The sequence below is a fragment of the Apteryx rowi genome, unplaced genomic scaffold, assembly GCF_003343035.1.
Source record: "Apteryx rowi isolate R43461 unplaced genomic scaffold, aptRow1 scaffold_48, whole genome shotgun sequence".
Taxonomy (NCBI): Eukaryota; Metazoa; Chordata; class Aves; order Apterygiformes; family Apterygidae; genus Apteryx; species Apteryx rowi.
In genome coordinates, this window is record NW_020450738.1 from 456,494 (window position 1) to 471,872 (window position 15,379).

General features: G+C 42.9%; 1 protein-coding gene across 2 annotated transcripts; it reads right to left on the reverse strand.

The window, feature by feature from the left end:
- Positions 1-1,902: 1,902 nt before the first annotated feature.
- On the reverse strand, positions 1,903-14,465 carry LOC112972242 (alcohol dehydrogenase 1). Of its 2 annotated transcripts, none has more exons than XM_026078467.1 (10): positions 14,380-14,465; positions 13,456-13,583; positions 10,189-10,290; positions 9,062-9,200; positions 7,683-7,770; positions 7,356-7,575; positions 6,382-6,642; positions 5,715-5,850; positions 3,673-3,811; positions 1,903-2,205 (listed from the first exon to the last, which is right to left on the reverse strand). In XM_026078467.1, exons 2-10 carry the CDS (start codon positions 13,471-13,473, stop codon positions 2,181-2,183), a joined length of 1,128 nt encoding a protein of 375 aa, XP_025934252.1. In that variant the 5' UTR covers positions 13,474-13,583; positions 14,380-14,465; the 3' UTR covers positions 1,903-2,180. The 2 variants fall into 2 exon arrangements, with proteins under 2 accessions (XP_025934252.1, XP_025934254.1); XM_026078469.1 differs by having other exon boundaries at positions 13,456-13,571; positions 14,380-14,457.
- Positions 14,466-15,379: the final 914 nt, after the last annotated feature.

A 15,379-nucleotide genomic window follows, 5' to 3' on the forward strand; every position in this document is an offset into this window, starting at 1 on the left:
TCCTAAAGATACCAACAGCGGGCATTTACTGGGCATGGCCTCCATGATCCTGAAAAGGACAGCAACAAGGTGGTGTGTTGTGATTTATTCCTTAGCTTAATTTTTTTCCTCCTTCTTCCACTCTGAAGGCTACCAATGTATTTGCTATCTTTGATGCAGTGTGGAATGCCTTTGAAACCCCTCTGATTCTTGGCCACAGGGATCCTTTACCTCCCTGTATGTTCCCTTCCTACCACTGCAAGCTAGGTTTAAGCAAGCCTTATTTGGYGTCTGTTCAACTCGTGTTCCTTAGTTGATACAGTCAACCAGTTTTGCCTCCACAAAAAAAACATTTGGAAACAATACTCTGAGCACTGAGGCATTACTAGGTTCTTATTTCTATTTATTCCATGTTACTACAGATGAGATGAATTAAGCAGAATTAAAACCCTCTCCCTCTGTTTTGAACATTTCAGTGATCCAGTGCACACTGTTGGCTCACGCGCAAACTGCCCGGAAAGAGATGGGCCCTCTTCAACAGCACTGCACCTGAAAAGTGTTAGCCTATGGGCCAGAAAAATCTTCAGAACCAAGCGCACAGGTAACCACACAGAAACAGATGTGAAGTTTGAGTCTTAATTGTTCAGTAAACTGAGTTTATTATACACACATGTGTTTAAGGATCTTGTTCTGTTAAAGTCTAATCTCTAGTTAAACTCATCCTCAAATCATTAAACTAACTGGGCTATTCAAGGACTCTTTCTGCTGGGACAAACACCTAAGTCATCATTAGCACACAGGTGCCTTAGTTCATACGCTCCCCTACCCAGACACCATGTATCTGAGTGCATGCAAGCTTTGAGTAGTACTGTAAATGGCTGTTTAAATGAAAAGTAAGGCAATGTTGACCATGGTCTCCAAGATAGAAATAGCCTCTAAAACTTCCCATTACCAGGTTACAAACACAGAAAGCTCTAAGATTCTTTATGTTTGATTTCTTGCAAGACTGTTACCAAAATCAACTGTCTTCCCATTTACTTTGTATTCACACTTAAGGCTAAGAACCCTCCCCTTTGTTTAATGGAACAAATAATGATGTATATTTGTGTTTATTCATATTGTTTCCCAAGCTTCTATAAACTGGCCAAAGAGCTAAAACCACACTGATAAAACAACTAAAACATCCTCAAAAGAGGTACAAGCTTAAAAGAAAAACCCACAGCTGTTTAATATAAAATGCTTAGAAGTGTTAATTATATAAAATATCCAGTTGCGAGGTATTCTTCAATACCTAAGTTTGTGATTTACTTAAGTATCATTTATTGAAATTTTTAGTTCAAACACATAGTCATCTGGATCAGAGCACACACCAACTTTTCTCCTATGCTGCTACAGAGGAGAGACTAGGAGATGGATAAGGGTAATCCAGAAAAAAAGTGACTCAAACACTGATAGCCTTTAATCAGGTAATTTTCATGTTTTTGCCGAATTAATCCCCTTAAGCTTGCAAGAAGTTTAAAAAAAATCAGCAAAATATGTGCATTGTCTTTTCTACAAAGAGCTTGCATACCTAAAGCAGAACAGTTTGGCATACTACTGGCTTATGAAAAAAGAATTAACTGTCTTAATGCGACTCACTGTGGTATCTAACACATTGAAAGATTGTGTCACTCATACTTTTTAATCTCTGCAGTAATTTCCGTTCCTCTCGGGTAATGTGTTAAGCTGAGACATAGTTCTAACTTGGGAGTTTTACTGAGCAGTGTGGTAGCATTTATCTCCCATATGTGTGAGCTATGTACATAAATCTGCTAAACCTGCAGTGTTATTAAGATCTAAAGAAAGAGTTCCCTTTTTTAATTAAAAGATTGCATATTAAAAGCCATTTTAAAAAATCCAAGCCTTTCATAACACCTGTGAGCATCAAGTACTATAATATCAGCATTGGCTGTTAAAAGAGAATYGCAGAAGAATACCGATTATTTCAAGAAGAATCAGGAAAAAGACATGGGAGGAAAAAGATTTATTTCCTTTATAAATGCTKTGCCTTCAAGTCTGGGTTTTGAGCTTGATCCTTTTATTCAAGGGTGGCAGTGGTAGACCTTTCAGAAATGCCTTGTTTTGCATCGCATAGCRGTTGTAAGGAGGATATTGAAGTTTGTACTGCTGTTAAGCCATCTGCTGCTTAGCATTTGGGAATCCTAAAACACCAGGACGCTGCGAATGCTGCAATGTAAAATGACAGGTTAGTGATTGTAGAAAAGCCCCCTGTGCCAACATCAGTGAGACATTGCTGCTTTCTCTGAAAATCTAGGATATTACTGCTGGCCACGGTACTCTCACATAAACTTGGTATCAAATGGGGTGGGAAGGAGAGCAGATCTGAAAGCTGCCAGGAGCACAGATGGACCTTCAGCATCTTCTTTCCCTTAGGAGGGGTTAGTTTATTTAAACACCTTCAAAACAGAGTATAAATGCAGAGACACCTGCTACAGCTAGCTAAAAAAATACRTCCGGAGTATGAGCATTCCCATTCATTTTGAGGATTTTTTGGGGGGGGGGCTTATCAGAAAGAGCACGCAAGAAAATAATCATCACTTAGCACTACTGCAGCTTATTTGTCAAGTGAGACTAGGGGATAGGTTGATTTCTGGTGTGAATGATTGATGAAGAGGGCAGGAAACAATTTTCCAGAGGTAGACTTTGGCTTTCAGACCCTGATCTGTTACAGTGCAGTGGGCCCATCTAAGGTAGGGAGACAGTGTGCACAGAGCAGACACAGGTCAGATAAGGCAATAATTCACCTTCTTGCAAGGGTTTAAAGTTTAGTCTGAACTTTCTAATGACTTTGGCTAAATAAATATTGGTACAATGTGGTATGATCCTTACATACTCTATACAAAATGCTGTGAAGCAAAATTGCTCAATGTGGCACCAACATGCCTCTGTCTTCAGGATGACTGTCAATATTTTAGCAAAGCTGATGGTAGCTCCGTCCTCATCACTTTCTCCTGTTATACTGGAGCCTAAAACTAACATTTACAAAATGTCTAAAATAAGGACAGTCAGAAAATGCAGTGAGTGCTGCATAGTTAGAACCTGAGAGCAAACCTCAAAGAAAACATGAGGGGCTAAATTCATCTCCCTTGTTACATGCTTTTTATATTTAGAGCAAGTGACCCCTAAAAMAAATACTAGCATGGGACTCTTCCATAAGTCACAACAGGAATGGCRAGTTGCTCTTACAGTAAACATGGGCTATTTCTGTGTTCCTGCTCCTCATCCTCAAACGTTTCTTGGGATGTGATATACATCTCATACATCGTCCATCACACATTTAAACATTCTCAAGCTCCTCTGGTTCCTTGCTCTTTTCCAGTGGGCACAGACTTGCTGATTTGTGTGGGCTTTTTTCCCCTCTGCCACCCAAAGTCTTTGCTCAAACTAGAAAGAAAACGAAGAGAATCTGAAGACTCCTCCGGAAGGAAAGGCAGGGCCCCCTGTGTCTCAGAAGCTGAAGCCTGGCTCTCTGGGTCRCCACAGCTGCAGCTCGAGGAGCAGGTGCTACGCTGGGTAATACTGAAGGGCACAGTGGGTYGCTTTCCCCATTCTCTGCCATGAAGCCATGCTTTGTGTTCCTATACAGCCCTTTGAGTTATTTATAYAGAACCTTTAAAATTAAACAATGTTTACCTCTTCCCTTTCCTCAGCAGATCAAATCCTTCATTGATTTTAATGAAAGGAAGGGTGTGGGTTATTAATGGCTCCAGAACAAATTTTTTCTCCATGTAGTCAGCAACCAGTTTAGGGACTGCATCTTTACTTTTCCAGCCTAAAAAAAAAAAAAATCCAGACAATGGATAATAAAAAAATTAAATGCTTATGAAAATAGATAATAGGGCRGATTAAATTCATAGGTGAATGAGAGTAGCATGATGAAATGCTGCAGCACATCTTTACCTTTGTGATACAAAGTACCACCAGGTAACATGGTATAAAGCGCAGCTCTTCTATAGCCGAGTCTAGCGCCTATAATGAACCCAGCAGTGCTTTAACAGAACAAGTCAAATTTTCTAGAACTTGAGTCTTTAAAGAATCCAACCCTTGTCCCATGTCAAATGCTGTTTCAACATGYACTGTTGAAGGCACTGATCCCTTGTCCCCCAAGGCACACATCATACAAAAGCCAGAGCGCTGACATCTGGGGTGGTACCTGGAAACTTGATTCCCTGGACAGATAAATGGGAGTCTGTTTTCTTGCAAGCAGTAYTGGATAAAGCTGTCTCAATAGCGGGATCCTCTTCCAGAAGAACCTAATGTGCCTTTTGCTATTTTATTCAGTACCTATTGACTGTATGAGAGGAGGAGGTTGGGGAAGGGATAATCTAATGTTTGAAACAAGCTTCCCCTGGCCCTCAGCTGCGGGTCCCCGAGGACTTGCTGCAACAGGACACAAACGAGGGAGCCTGGCTGGACTGAGGAGAGGGAGCCGCGAGGGGCTGAGCCAGGGCCTGAACTAAACTGCACCCAGGTGGGTCTGACCTCCAGGGTCCTGACTGTGCTCCCTGCCCTCTCTCCTTCATTTGTTCTTTCTTCCTTTCTATCCTCCTTTGTCTCCCCCCTTCTCTCTCCCCCTTTCTCCTTGCTCTCTCCAGCTTCTTGCTCTCTCCCTTTCTCCCTCTCACTCCCTTTTCTCCCTCTTACTGCCTCCCTTCCCCTTCCTTTCTCTCCCTCTCCCCTTCCTTCTCATGCTTATCTTTCTCTTGCTCTCTCTCTCCCTCTCTCTTCCTTTCCTTCTTCCTCTCTCTCCCTTTTTGTCTGTTCTCACTGTCTGCCCTTCTCTGTTATTCTGTTTCTGTCTTTTTTCCCCTCTCCCTCTCTTTAGTTCTCCTTGCCGCCTTCTCTCTCTGCCTTCCTCCCATGATTTCTGTCCCCTTTCCCTCTCCCCCGTCTCTCCCTCCCCGTCTCTCTCTCTCCCTTTTCTCTCACACTCCCCCTCACTGTTCCTCTCCTTTTCTCTCCCTCTCTCCTCCTTCTCTCCCTGTCTCTCTGTCCATTTATCTTCCTCTCTCTCCCTTTCTTGCTCTCCCCTTTTTTCTCCCACCTTTCTTGCTCTCTCCCCATTGCTGTCCCCCTTTTCTCTCCTTTTCCCCCTTTGTCTTTTCCTCTCTTTCTCTCCCTGTATGTCTCTATCTTCCTTTCTCTCTGCCCCTTTCTCTCCCTCCCCCTCTCCCCCCTTCCTCGCCCCCTCTCAACCTCTGTCCCACTCTGCTTCTCACTCCCTTCTCCCCCCTTTTCCTCCCCTTCTCTTTTCCCCCGTTCCTTGCTCTCCCCCTCTCTCACCCTTTTCTCTCCCCTTTTCCCCATCTCTTCCCCCTTCTTTCCCCCACTTTTGCCCTTTTCCCTCTTCTCTTTTTCCCCTCTCTCCCCCCTCCCCTCTCCCCCCTCTGCCTCCCCCATCCCTCACTCCCTTTCTCCTTCTCTCCCTCTCTTTCTCACCTTCCATTTCTCCTCCATTTCTCACTGTTGCTCGCTTTCCCTCTCTCCATTAACCACTTCTAGCTGTTAATCAGTTTTCATAACAAATTCCTTCTGTGCGCCCTTGTCAGCGTAGTAACTATCAACATTCTTCCAATAGGGCAGCCTAAGCAATCAATTTAGATGCATCCCATTTGATTCAAAATGATTTACAAGTTTTCCAAGCAAGTTAAATAGCATCTTTCCAATGTCCTTACCTCCAAAGACAGACCCTTTCCAGGTGCGACCACTGAAGAGGAGCATGGGGTCAAAACTGATCTTTTCTGCTGCAGGGGGCACACCCACGATCACGCTGACTCCATAGTTGAAGTGGCAAGAGGCCAAGGCTGCAGCCTGAATTTAAAACAGAGAGGGCGACCCTGGGGTTACACACGATCTGTTGTTGGGGTGCAACACTCTGAAATCCTCCTCCTCCTCCTCCTCCTCTCCTCAGGACTCTGCTGGCAACATCTTTTGCAACTGAAACCATATCAAACAATTTCTGCAGCTCACACCATCCTGTCTGCTGTCAGAGGTGAGACATGTCATAGCTTTGTTCGGTTCCCCTGTTTTGTCCTATCTGTTAGTGTTTAGCCACTGTTGGAGAGGAGCCACCGGGTTAAATGAATGTTTGTCTCCCCTGGTGTGGCCCTTCTTCTGACGGAATATTTAGGAGCTCCATGCAAGTTCCCTTTCCTAAGGCTTTTGAATGTGCTTCTGTGCCTAGAGCTCAGTGGCAAACAGCTGCACTACCTGGTTGGAAATTTCGGTTAACACTTTGCCAGTGGGAGGCCTCTCAGCTCCTCGCCCTCRGTGCTGAGCAGGTTGGAGAAGGGACAGCTAATGAGCTAATTCCTCCTTCGACTGTATCTTTYGGTTGCATACCATGGTTTCTGTGTGGCCAATGACTTCGAAGGAGTAGTCCACGCCGAGGCCAGTCATCTCCATCAACACCTCATGAATGGGCTTCGTGAAATCTTTAGGGTTGACGCAGTCGGTGGCTCCCAGCTCTTTGGCCTTGGCAAACTTGTCCTTGTTGATGTCAATGGCAATGATGCGGGAAGCTCCAGCTGCCTTGCAGCCCATGACAACAGAGAGGCCAACTCCTCCGAGGCCAAAGACCGCACAGGTAGAGCCTGGTTCCACCTATAATAATAACAGGAACGTGGCATCCTGTTATGTTGCAGGTGAAGTACAGCGCATTTGTTATTATCCACACATTTTCACTCAAGACAGTTCTTGTAACTTGGAGTTTACCTATTGAGAAGGATTTTGCACATGCATATCTACTAATGCAGTAGCCAGATACTCTGTTAAAATCCTACATGTGACTAAGATAAGTTGTGACTAAAATACATTTCTGAGACTAGGCTTTCATTACAGGTCTCAGCTTCAGGCTTAGAGCCAGATTTTTTTTATGATGGTCTATATTCCACTGCTGTTAAAATCAGGCTGTAGTCTCACTCCCTTGGAGACAGAGCCAGCTGTAAAAGTCACATTCCTGTATTGCTCCAGATTATAAGCTTTCCATACAGCAGACTTCCAGGTATTCCTAAACTTAAGATACAGTAAAATAAATCAACCTTTTCATAACATTTTTCTAGGGGTGATAAAGCTAGAGTTCTGAGAGGAAACGTTACAGATGGTAATAGTAAGTAAGGGTTTGGGGGGATTTTGAACTGTAGATTTCAAAGTACCTGATAGACAGAGAAACTGAGGCAAAGAAATAGTATCTTCTGTCCACCCTGAAGTCAGCAAATGGAGTCTGTACCTCCGGCTCCCATGCTGATGACCCGCTCGCAGGCCTCAATCCTTAACAGACCCCAGAAGGCACCAGAAACAGCTGCCGCAGCACCTACCTTGGCGGTCTGCACCRCAGCCCCGTAACCAGTTGAAAAGCCACAGCCAATCAGGCAAACTTTTTCCAGAGGAGCAGCAGCAGCGATTTTGGCCACTGCRGTTTCATGCACTACTGTGTATTCAGTGAAGGTACTTGTACCAATAAAATGGTGAATTGCTTTTCCTTTACAGGTAAACCTCGTGGTGCCATCAGGCATTAATCCAGAAGCTGAACCAATACTGTTCAAAAGATAACCAGAAATAATGGCAAATGAGATCTGTTACGCATGGACAGTTTTTGTGTAAATAAAATCAAACAAGGGTCATAGGTAACCCAGGAAACTCACTCATTTTTACTGCATAGATTGCCCTTGGTGCTTAAGCAAGCGCTGCACTCCCCGCACTGTGGAACAAAGAGTGGAATAACCTTGTCTCCTAGAAATAAAACAGTGATGACAAGGGGATTTAAAAAGGCAAACAAGAAGCATGCAGGTAAAAACATGAAGCAAGTATATTTAATCCATAGAAAAATATGCAGCATGAGTGCAGTGCTGGACTTGGAAGATGAAACTCCTGCATGTGTCTTAGAAGACAGCATTAGTGCAGGGTTATGATGCCTAATTTCAATATGCAAAAGACCTAGCAGTGTCCTTCRTAGACCTGAGTCTGAGCTACGTGATAAAAGCTAGTTAGCTACTACCATTCACCAAGTACTCAGCAGTGTATCACATCTGCTTCTCCAAAGGAAAATAATCACACACTGGTGAAGAAACTGAAATAAAAACTGAGATCCACTGGGGCATGAGGTTGGAGTGCTGAGCTAACACGGCTGTGAACTGTGCATAAGAAAAGGGGAAATTAAACATTAATTTGCCAGCCCACAAGTTAAGACAAGATCTTGAATTTTCTAGCACAATGACACGATTAACAAAATAAATAGCACATACATTCTCAGTGCAACATTGTCTGCTGTGCCTTTTCCACCAGAACAGTATACTGTAAATCCCTCATTTAATACAGGCCACCTTGTGATTTGGCAGTTCTAAAACGTGGCTCACCTTTGACATGCTCAAAGCCAAAGGAAAGCTTCAATTTCCACTGAAAAGTGGAAAAACACCTTAGAGAACATGAGAATGCCCCTCCACCCCCACTTAATTTAGAAGAACTGGGACATGGRCTTAGTAATCCAGGTATGCCCCAATATGTTTAAAGTGAAATACTTAAACAAATGCCTAAGCTCTGGTCCACTAAATTCAATGGATTATTTAAAGGTTAAGACACCAGAAGCAGGTGCTTTGAGATGCTGTCTAATCCACTGCTTTGTCCTAAAGTAAATTAATCTATACCTGTACCATTCTTGAGAGAGATTAGTTGCATAAACCATGTCTACAGAACTTGCAGCTAACGTTTGATTCCCTTTGACCAACAGAGAAGAAGGTACGTTCTCAATCCCATGACAGGAGGAGCACTACACAGGCAGAAAGCAAGTCYGGATCACTTTGCAAAAACCAAAAGAAATTGGATAGAAAATCTGGAAATAAATCAAGATCGGAAACATAGTAAAAGAARTGTGAACAGTGCACGGTGTCATTTAAGATATCCTTGAAACGACTAAAAGTTGGAACAGTTTCCTTTGCAAAACAGGTATTCACACATGTCATGGTCTTTGATTTAAAAAAGAGTCTGAAAGCTAAGCACAGGATTTGTGTTCAGTACTATTTCATACCTGGTTTCACAGAAGTTACTCCTTCCCCAACACTCTCCACAACACCAGCTGCTTCRTGCCCAAGGATTATGGGAAAAGGCCTAACCAGTGCACCAGTTATCACATGGTCATCGGAGCGACAAATCCCTGTGGCCAAGATCTGTTAAAAAAAAAAAAAAAAAAAAGCAAGAATATTTCAGCATTTAACTATGTCATATACAGAAGTCACTTGCTTCCTCAGCAATCACATATATGAACAATAAACCTAAGTGGCAAACACTTGTGATTGTGCGAGTCATGACTGTCATGGTTTATAGTAGTCTGTAATCTATAAAGCAAGACTCCTCTGTGGATGTTTGTTTACTATGCGCTACCAAACAGTAGCAGAAGCAATGTTCTAGCAATATAATCATTTGTGAAGAAGAGAATAAAATCAATTATTCCTAATATATATATATATATAAAGGAATCGATATAAAAAATATTTATTATATATATATACAAAGATCTAGGCTACACATGACTACTCCACATCACATTTTACCTTTTCTTGCATGTAGCATAGCAATGTTTCTTTTGAAGCATTCAGATAGGGCTTTTACCACTTTTATCCTGACAAACACAAATGTCAGCCCCATGTGAGGCGTCTCCTCACTTGTGTAAGAACTGAAACTGCTCTAACAAGAAAAAGGTTACTGACTTCTGTGGAGAGGGAAAGTTCTTGGAAATGTAACAAATGGTTAATGCACAGATAAAAAAATGAAATACTCAGCTATGTTGAACTATTTCCTAGCATAGAGTCAAACAACTAAGTAAAAGAAAAGTTCTTGCCCCACTCTATAGAGAATTAAAATTTTTGCCTTTTACTATAATTTTACAGAGCCTGTTAATAGCACTTGTGTCTTAGGAAAGAAAAAAACCCCCACCCTGACAAGCCTCTAGTCTTTTTTTTCTTTTTTCTTTTTTCTTTTTTTTTTTTAAGAACTTGATGAGTGAATTTAGGACTTGAAGCACATTCCACAGGAGCTCACTGAATATTAACTACTTGCCTAGTAAATGTTTTCCAAGACTGGATCCTAAAAATTTGTAGAAATAATTGTGATTAACAGCAAAATAGYGTGCAATTCATAACACTTTATTTTGTATACCTTTATGCGAACTTCATGTGCTTTCGGTGGGGCAACTTCCACTTCCTCAATGGAAAATGGTTTCTTTGGTTCCCACAGAACTGCTGCTTTACATTTAATAACCTGTGAAAACAGCAAAGGGAAAGAGAATGGCACTTGCACTGGGCATGTCACTGCACTGAGCCACATTCTTATATTTCTGCATATGAAACTCCTGCTTGTATCTTAGGAAGAGGGAAAACTACAAAAAAAAAAAGTCACTGTGCATAAGCCCACGTATTGAAAAGCTATTTGTAATACTTCTTTTTTTTCCTAAAAATCTGTCTAACTTGGTCATATTTCTGTCATACAAAGCTTTCACCAACATATGTAATAATCTCCCAGGATAACAGGATACCTTATCCATCCTCATTGCTGCTTCAGTCTTGAGTTTTCCATTAGCTAATATTGTTGGGGTAGACAAGTTGTTCTATGTTTCTGTCTTCCTTGGAGGATTATTTTTGCCTTGGATTACTGTTTTTGTCAGTTTGTCTGCCTGTATTTGCACCTTCTTGGAGATATCACACTAAATCATGCCATTTATCATGTCATGATACGACTTTAGTCTGTATTGCCTAAAATTGCCTTATTATTCAAGTCTGCATTGAGAGCTGACAAAACAAAAGCTAAAAACGGCATTAAGAGCCTAACACAGGCTTATCACCATTTTTTTATGTAAAGAAAGCTCAGACATGAGGTGATGGCTGAGAGGACATCTACCTAAAATGATGCGGTACCACGCAGAGGTAATCACGGAGAGCAGAAGGAGCACAGGCACTTCAGTGCAGCACTGTCCGTGCCAACGTACCTTGCTTCTCAGGGGGATAGTTAACCTGGGGGGGGAGGGGGTGTCACTCCCAAGACCTGAGGCAGCTTTTCTTCTCCGTTAGGGCCTGACCAGCCCTTCCTAGCCCAGAAATTCTCCCCAACTTGCTCTCACCCCACAGGCTTCTTTGGTAAGTCCAGGTGTGGACAGGGCACCGGGGTCTCCTCTGCGCATCTCCCGGTGAGAGGAAAATGCCCTTAGAGGGGAGCGGGGGTGCCCGCTCCCAGTGCCAGCTCCCACGCGGCAGGGAGCCCACGCCTCTGCCCTGCAAGCTGACGCCTAGCATAGTTAATGGAATGGTGCGTCTCTGTCCCCACGTTCATTCCTTGGCGGCCTCCATCCATCCCAGAGCTCTGAACAACTCCGGACCAGGCAATACGATTTTCCACGTCACCCTTATGGAGAACAGTCACTCCCTTAAGTCCCACTGACTGCAGTCAGTCAGAAAGCATTATCTTGGCAGGGAAATGGAGAAAAGTCAAGTCCTCAATGTGTGAAGTTTAGCACATGCATAAGTAGCCTGCATGACTGAGACTCTCGCATGCAGCCTAACACCAGTGTGTCAGAAAGTTCTGGGGCAAAAAATACCATTTTTTTCATATCGAAGATTTTGGGGATGAAATAGAAATAATGTCTAATTAACAACAAATTATCAACTGGTGGCAAAGAATGACTTATAGGGAATAACAGCATATGAAATAAAATAGCACACTTTCAGCAGCCAGACTTAACATGGGAATGAACACAATTATTTTAAAAAGATAGACCAAAGAAAGATCTGCAATAAATTTAACTTTTTATATGTTAAATGCAAGTATCATCAGTAAAAATTTACAAGTGAAGACAAAGGTCACATTTTAAAGGACTGCATTTTCTACAGAACTTAAATATAAATGCTTGCACATTTATATCCCAAGTAGCGCAATAATGATTTCACAACTTGCGGATGCAAAGCATGTGCAATGTTTACAAGAAGAAAGGTAGCCAAGAACTGCAAATTGCCCAGAACAAATAAATCCCTCATACAATTAAACATGCTTTAGCTATGTTTTCTGTACTCTTCTGCTGATGGATTCCCTGTGAACTTTTACTGATTACAGCAGGATCCCAGAGGCACTGGCAGCACACTCTCACCTATTTCATCTATTATGGCAAGCACCAGCTGTAGTCACAGCCGTTTTCATCTACTCATATTTTCTAACAGCCTTACAAGTAAATTACGGCAGGAGGCTGAGGGTAAATTGCAGAAACACGTCCTTTCACAGAATGTACGGATTACGCTGCGTGGTCGCGTAAGCTGCTTGGTACCTCCCTTATTATCTCCAAGATAAACACAGTGAATACAAGGCGTTTTAGTTCCACCACAACGCTGAATTTACCATGCTCAGTCCAAGGTTGGGGTAGAGGACTGAACTTGGTGAATTTACCTACATATAAATTAAAAAGAATTTTGCACTTGCAGTATCTGTGAGTTAAAAAAATGTATTGTTTTATTTTGTTCTTGTTGTTTTGTTTGTTTTTAGAACAGTGAAGACAGCTGGCAGTAACAGCAAACAGTTCTGGCACACTCTTAGCTTCRGGAGCAGTCCAGCAACGTGCAACCCTTTAGTTGTTTTCCATGTAGGGGCTCCTGTCCGTTCACCTGCATTACATGTCCCAGGGTGCATTTTAGCATCTCTTAGTGCAAGATGCTAGATGTACTGACATCAGCAGTGGTATTAACCTTGACGACTCCTGTCACTTTTTAGCAAAGATGCAAATTTTCATTTCAGTCCCAGCTCAGTATTGCATTGCATGTGATACTTTGTATGTTTTGGTCTTCGTTAACTTAAGCTATGAACTCATTATATGCATATTCAGACTTACTGTCTTAACATCTGCATACTTATACTCTCAAATTTAACACAATATTAACAGTATGTCTTCTTTAAAAAACAAACTGAGATGAAATATAAAGAAGTGAAAAATATTCTAAACCACTGTGGGATCTCAGAATGAAAACTGATACAGCTGATAAACACATTTACTTATTTGGACACTTACTATATTACATCTTATATTAAACTGGCCAATCAGAAACTAATTTGCTAACCCTGAGGGGGTATTTTTATTTTGGTGCCATTAACTTATGTTGTCTCAGTTTTGTTTTTTTTTTTTAATCAAGTTTTTTGAAAAAAAAAATTCTTGGAATAACAGTGTTGTGCTCTCTTTGCATAGTTATTTCCTTCAAGAGTATAACTGCCATTTTCTAGGAGAGTACAGTGGCCTGCAAGGAAAGGCAGCTCTATTGTATCAGCTTTCTCGTAAACTGCCATCTACACTGTATGCCACCAGGACTTATGGTGTCCCTGCAAAGAAATTGCATTTAAAATGCATTACTCATCTGCAACAAAGAAACTTTTCTAAAATAAACTGTTGCTTACTTTGCCTGCTGTGCTCATGTTGACTGGYGTGTCTGTTTCCAATCTTGCTATCACTGGTTTCTTGCACTGGGAGTTCAGTCAGCTCCAAAGCAGTCAGGTTGCCAATACCACAAGTCCTGTCCAACACACTAGACACTGCTCCTGCAACGTGCTCTTACAAATACATTGCTCTGACCTCCTAGCCAAGCCCCCTCGCCTGAGCCCCACCCCTTAAACACCCAAAGCACTAGAAAGGAAATAAACCACTCCTGCTAAAATGCAGCTCTTGACAGTACTTCTGTCAGGACTCCTTTGCCTCTCACCCCTGTGCTTTCCACGTCCCGTCCCTGGTGGTCTCAGCACCACAGGAAGGAAGCAAAAGCTCCGGCTCAGAGCTGTCCCCTCTTTGCAMCTCCATGGGAGGCTGCCCTCCAGGCTTACTATTCTTAAGTGGCACTGYAAGAGCAAGGAGAGGGAAGAGCTGCTCGAGAACTGACAGCAGCAGGGACACAGCAGTGAGAACAGGCAGCGTCATAAAACATGGTGTTTTTCCGGCTCTCAGCTGTGTCACTCTTGCCCCTCAGCTTTTCTGAATTACTTCCGAGCCACTTCAAGAGACCATCTGATAAACTAAAACAGGCTATTGGGCAAGCTACTTAAGGTATACCGCCCCAGTGCTGCAATACCTGCTCCTCAGGGGCATTTCTTTTCCTTAATTTTACAGCCTGGCTACTCATTAAGCTGGAGGAACAGCTTTGAGTGAACCGTGACCAAGGATGACATGCTGATGGGAAGACCCCAAATCAGTAAGTCAGCAAGAAGTGCTGGGGGGGGCGGGGGTGGTACGAGGTGCAATAGCCCGTTCATTTTGCAAGTCATTGTGTGACCCTTTGGTTCGATCGCAACAGTGGAGCGCAGGCCCGACGGCTTCCCGCACATACTCACCCTCTCCCGGCGTGGGGGGTGTGCCGGCCCCCGCTCGCACGGCAGAACCAAGGCTCTGCTGCTTGGCGACGCGCCCCCGGGTCTGGTGCTGCTTGGGGCGCTCTGGGGAGCAGGTTGGGTCACAGGCTGAGCAGGCAGGGGCAGGACGTCGCCTGAAAGCAGGATTCATAACGGGCCGGCTGGTGAGTTCTTGAGGACTTCCTTGTTTTTTCCCCAAAAGTGGTCTCGCATAGCTACCTTCACAACAGAACGTAAGACYGATTGTTGATCAGCACTGCACACCTTTGCTGTGGATTTCAAGCCTCAACTTTATTTTCGAATTACATCCAACATTTTGAAATCAGTATTTTTCTTTTGCAAACAAACAAAAAAGAGATAACATGTGTAACCTGACTATCTAAATACAGTGGTCTCTCAAAATTTCCTGTAGGCCTGTAATTGATTTAAGAGGGGCTACAGGCAGAGGAAGCAGGGAGAAATGAATCAGATTAAGTGTAACCACAAGCACACACTTCAGAGACAGCAGGGCTTTCCGATAGCCTCCGAGATGCAGCTCCAGCCTGCCATGGGATCCTAGMCTTGTTTGGGCAGCACTGAGAAAAAAGGATAAAGCGCCCTGCTAAACAATTCAAAGGCCCATGGAGTAACTAGGAGGGGTGACCTGAGGCTTCCCTCCGGAAAAAGGCTAACGAAGAGACAGTCTACAGACAATGAGCTGTCTCCTATCTAGGGAAAGGCAGACCTCAAGGTATTCATCCGCATACTCTGCTCTGCTGTTTTGAAGCTAAGCTCCTCTCCCCAGGCCCCAATGCTTTCACTGTATAATATATTTCCGTTTTGTAGAGCACTGGTCACAATTAATCTCTATTGCTGCTTCTTGAAAGTACAGAGCTATCAGTGTCACAGAAGTTTGGCCTGGTAAGATCATAATACAAATCCCAAGGTTCACRGGGAAACTAGCTTCATAAATGTATTGATTTTTGAGAATGCTGCAGATCAG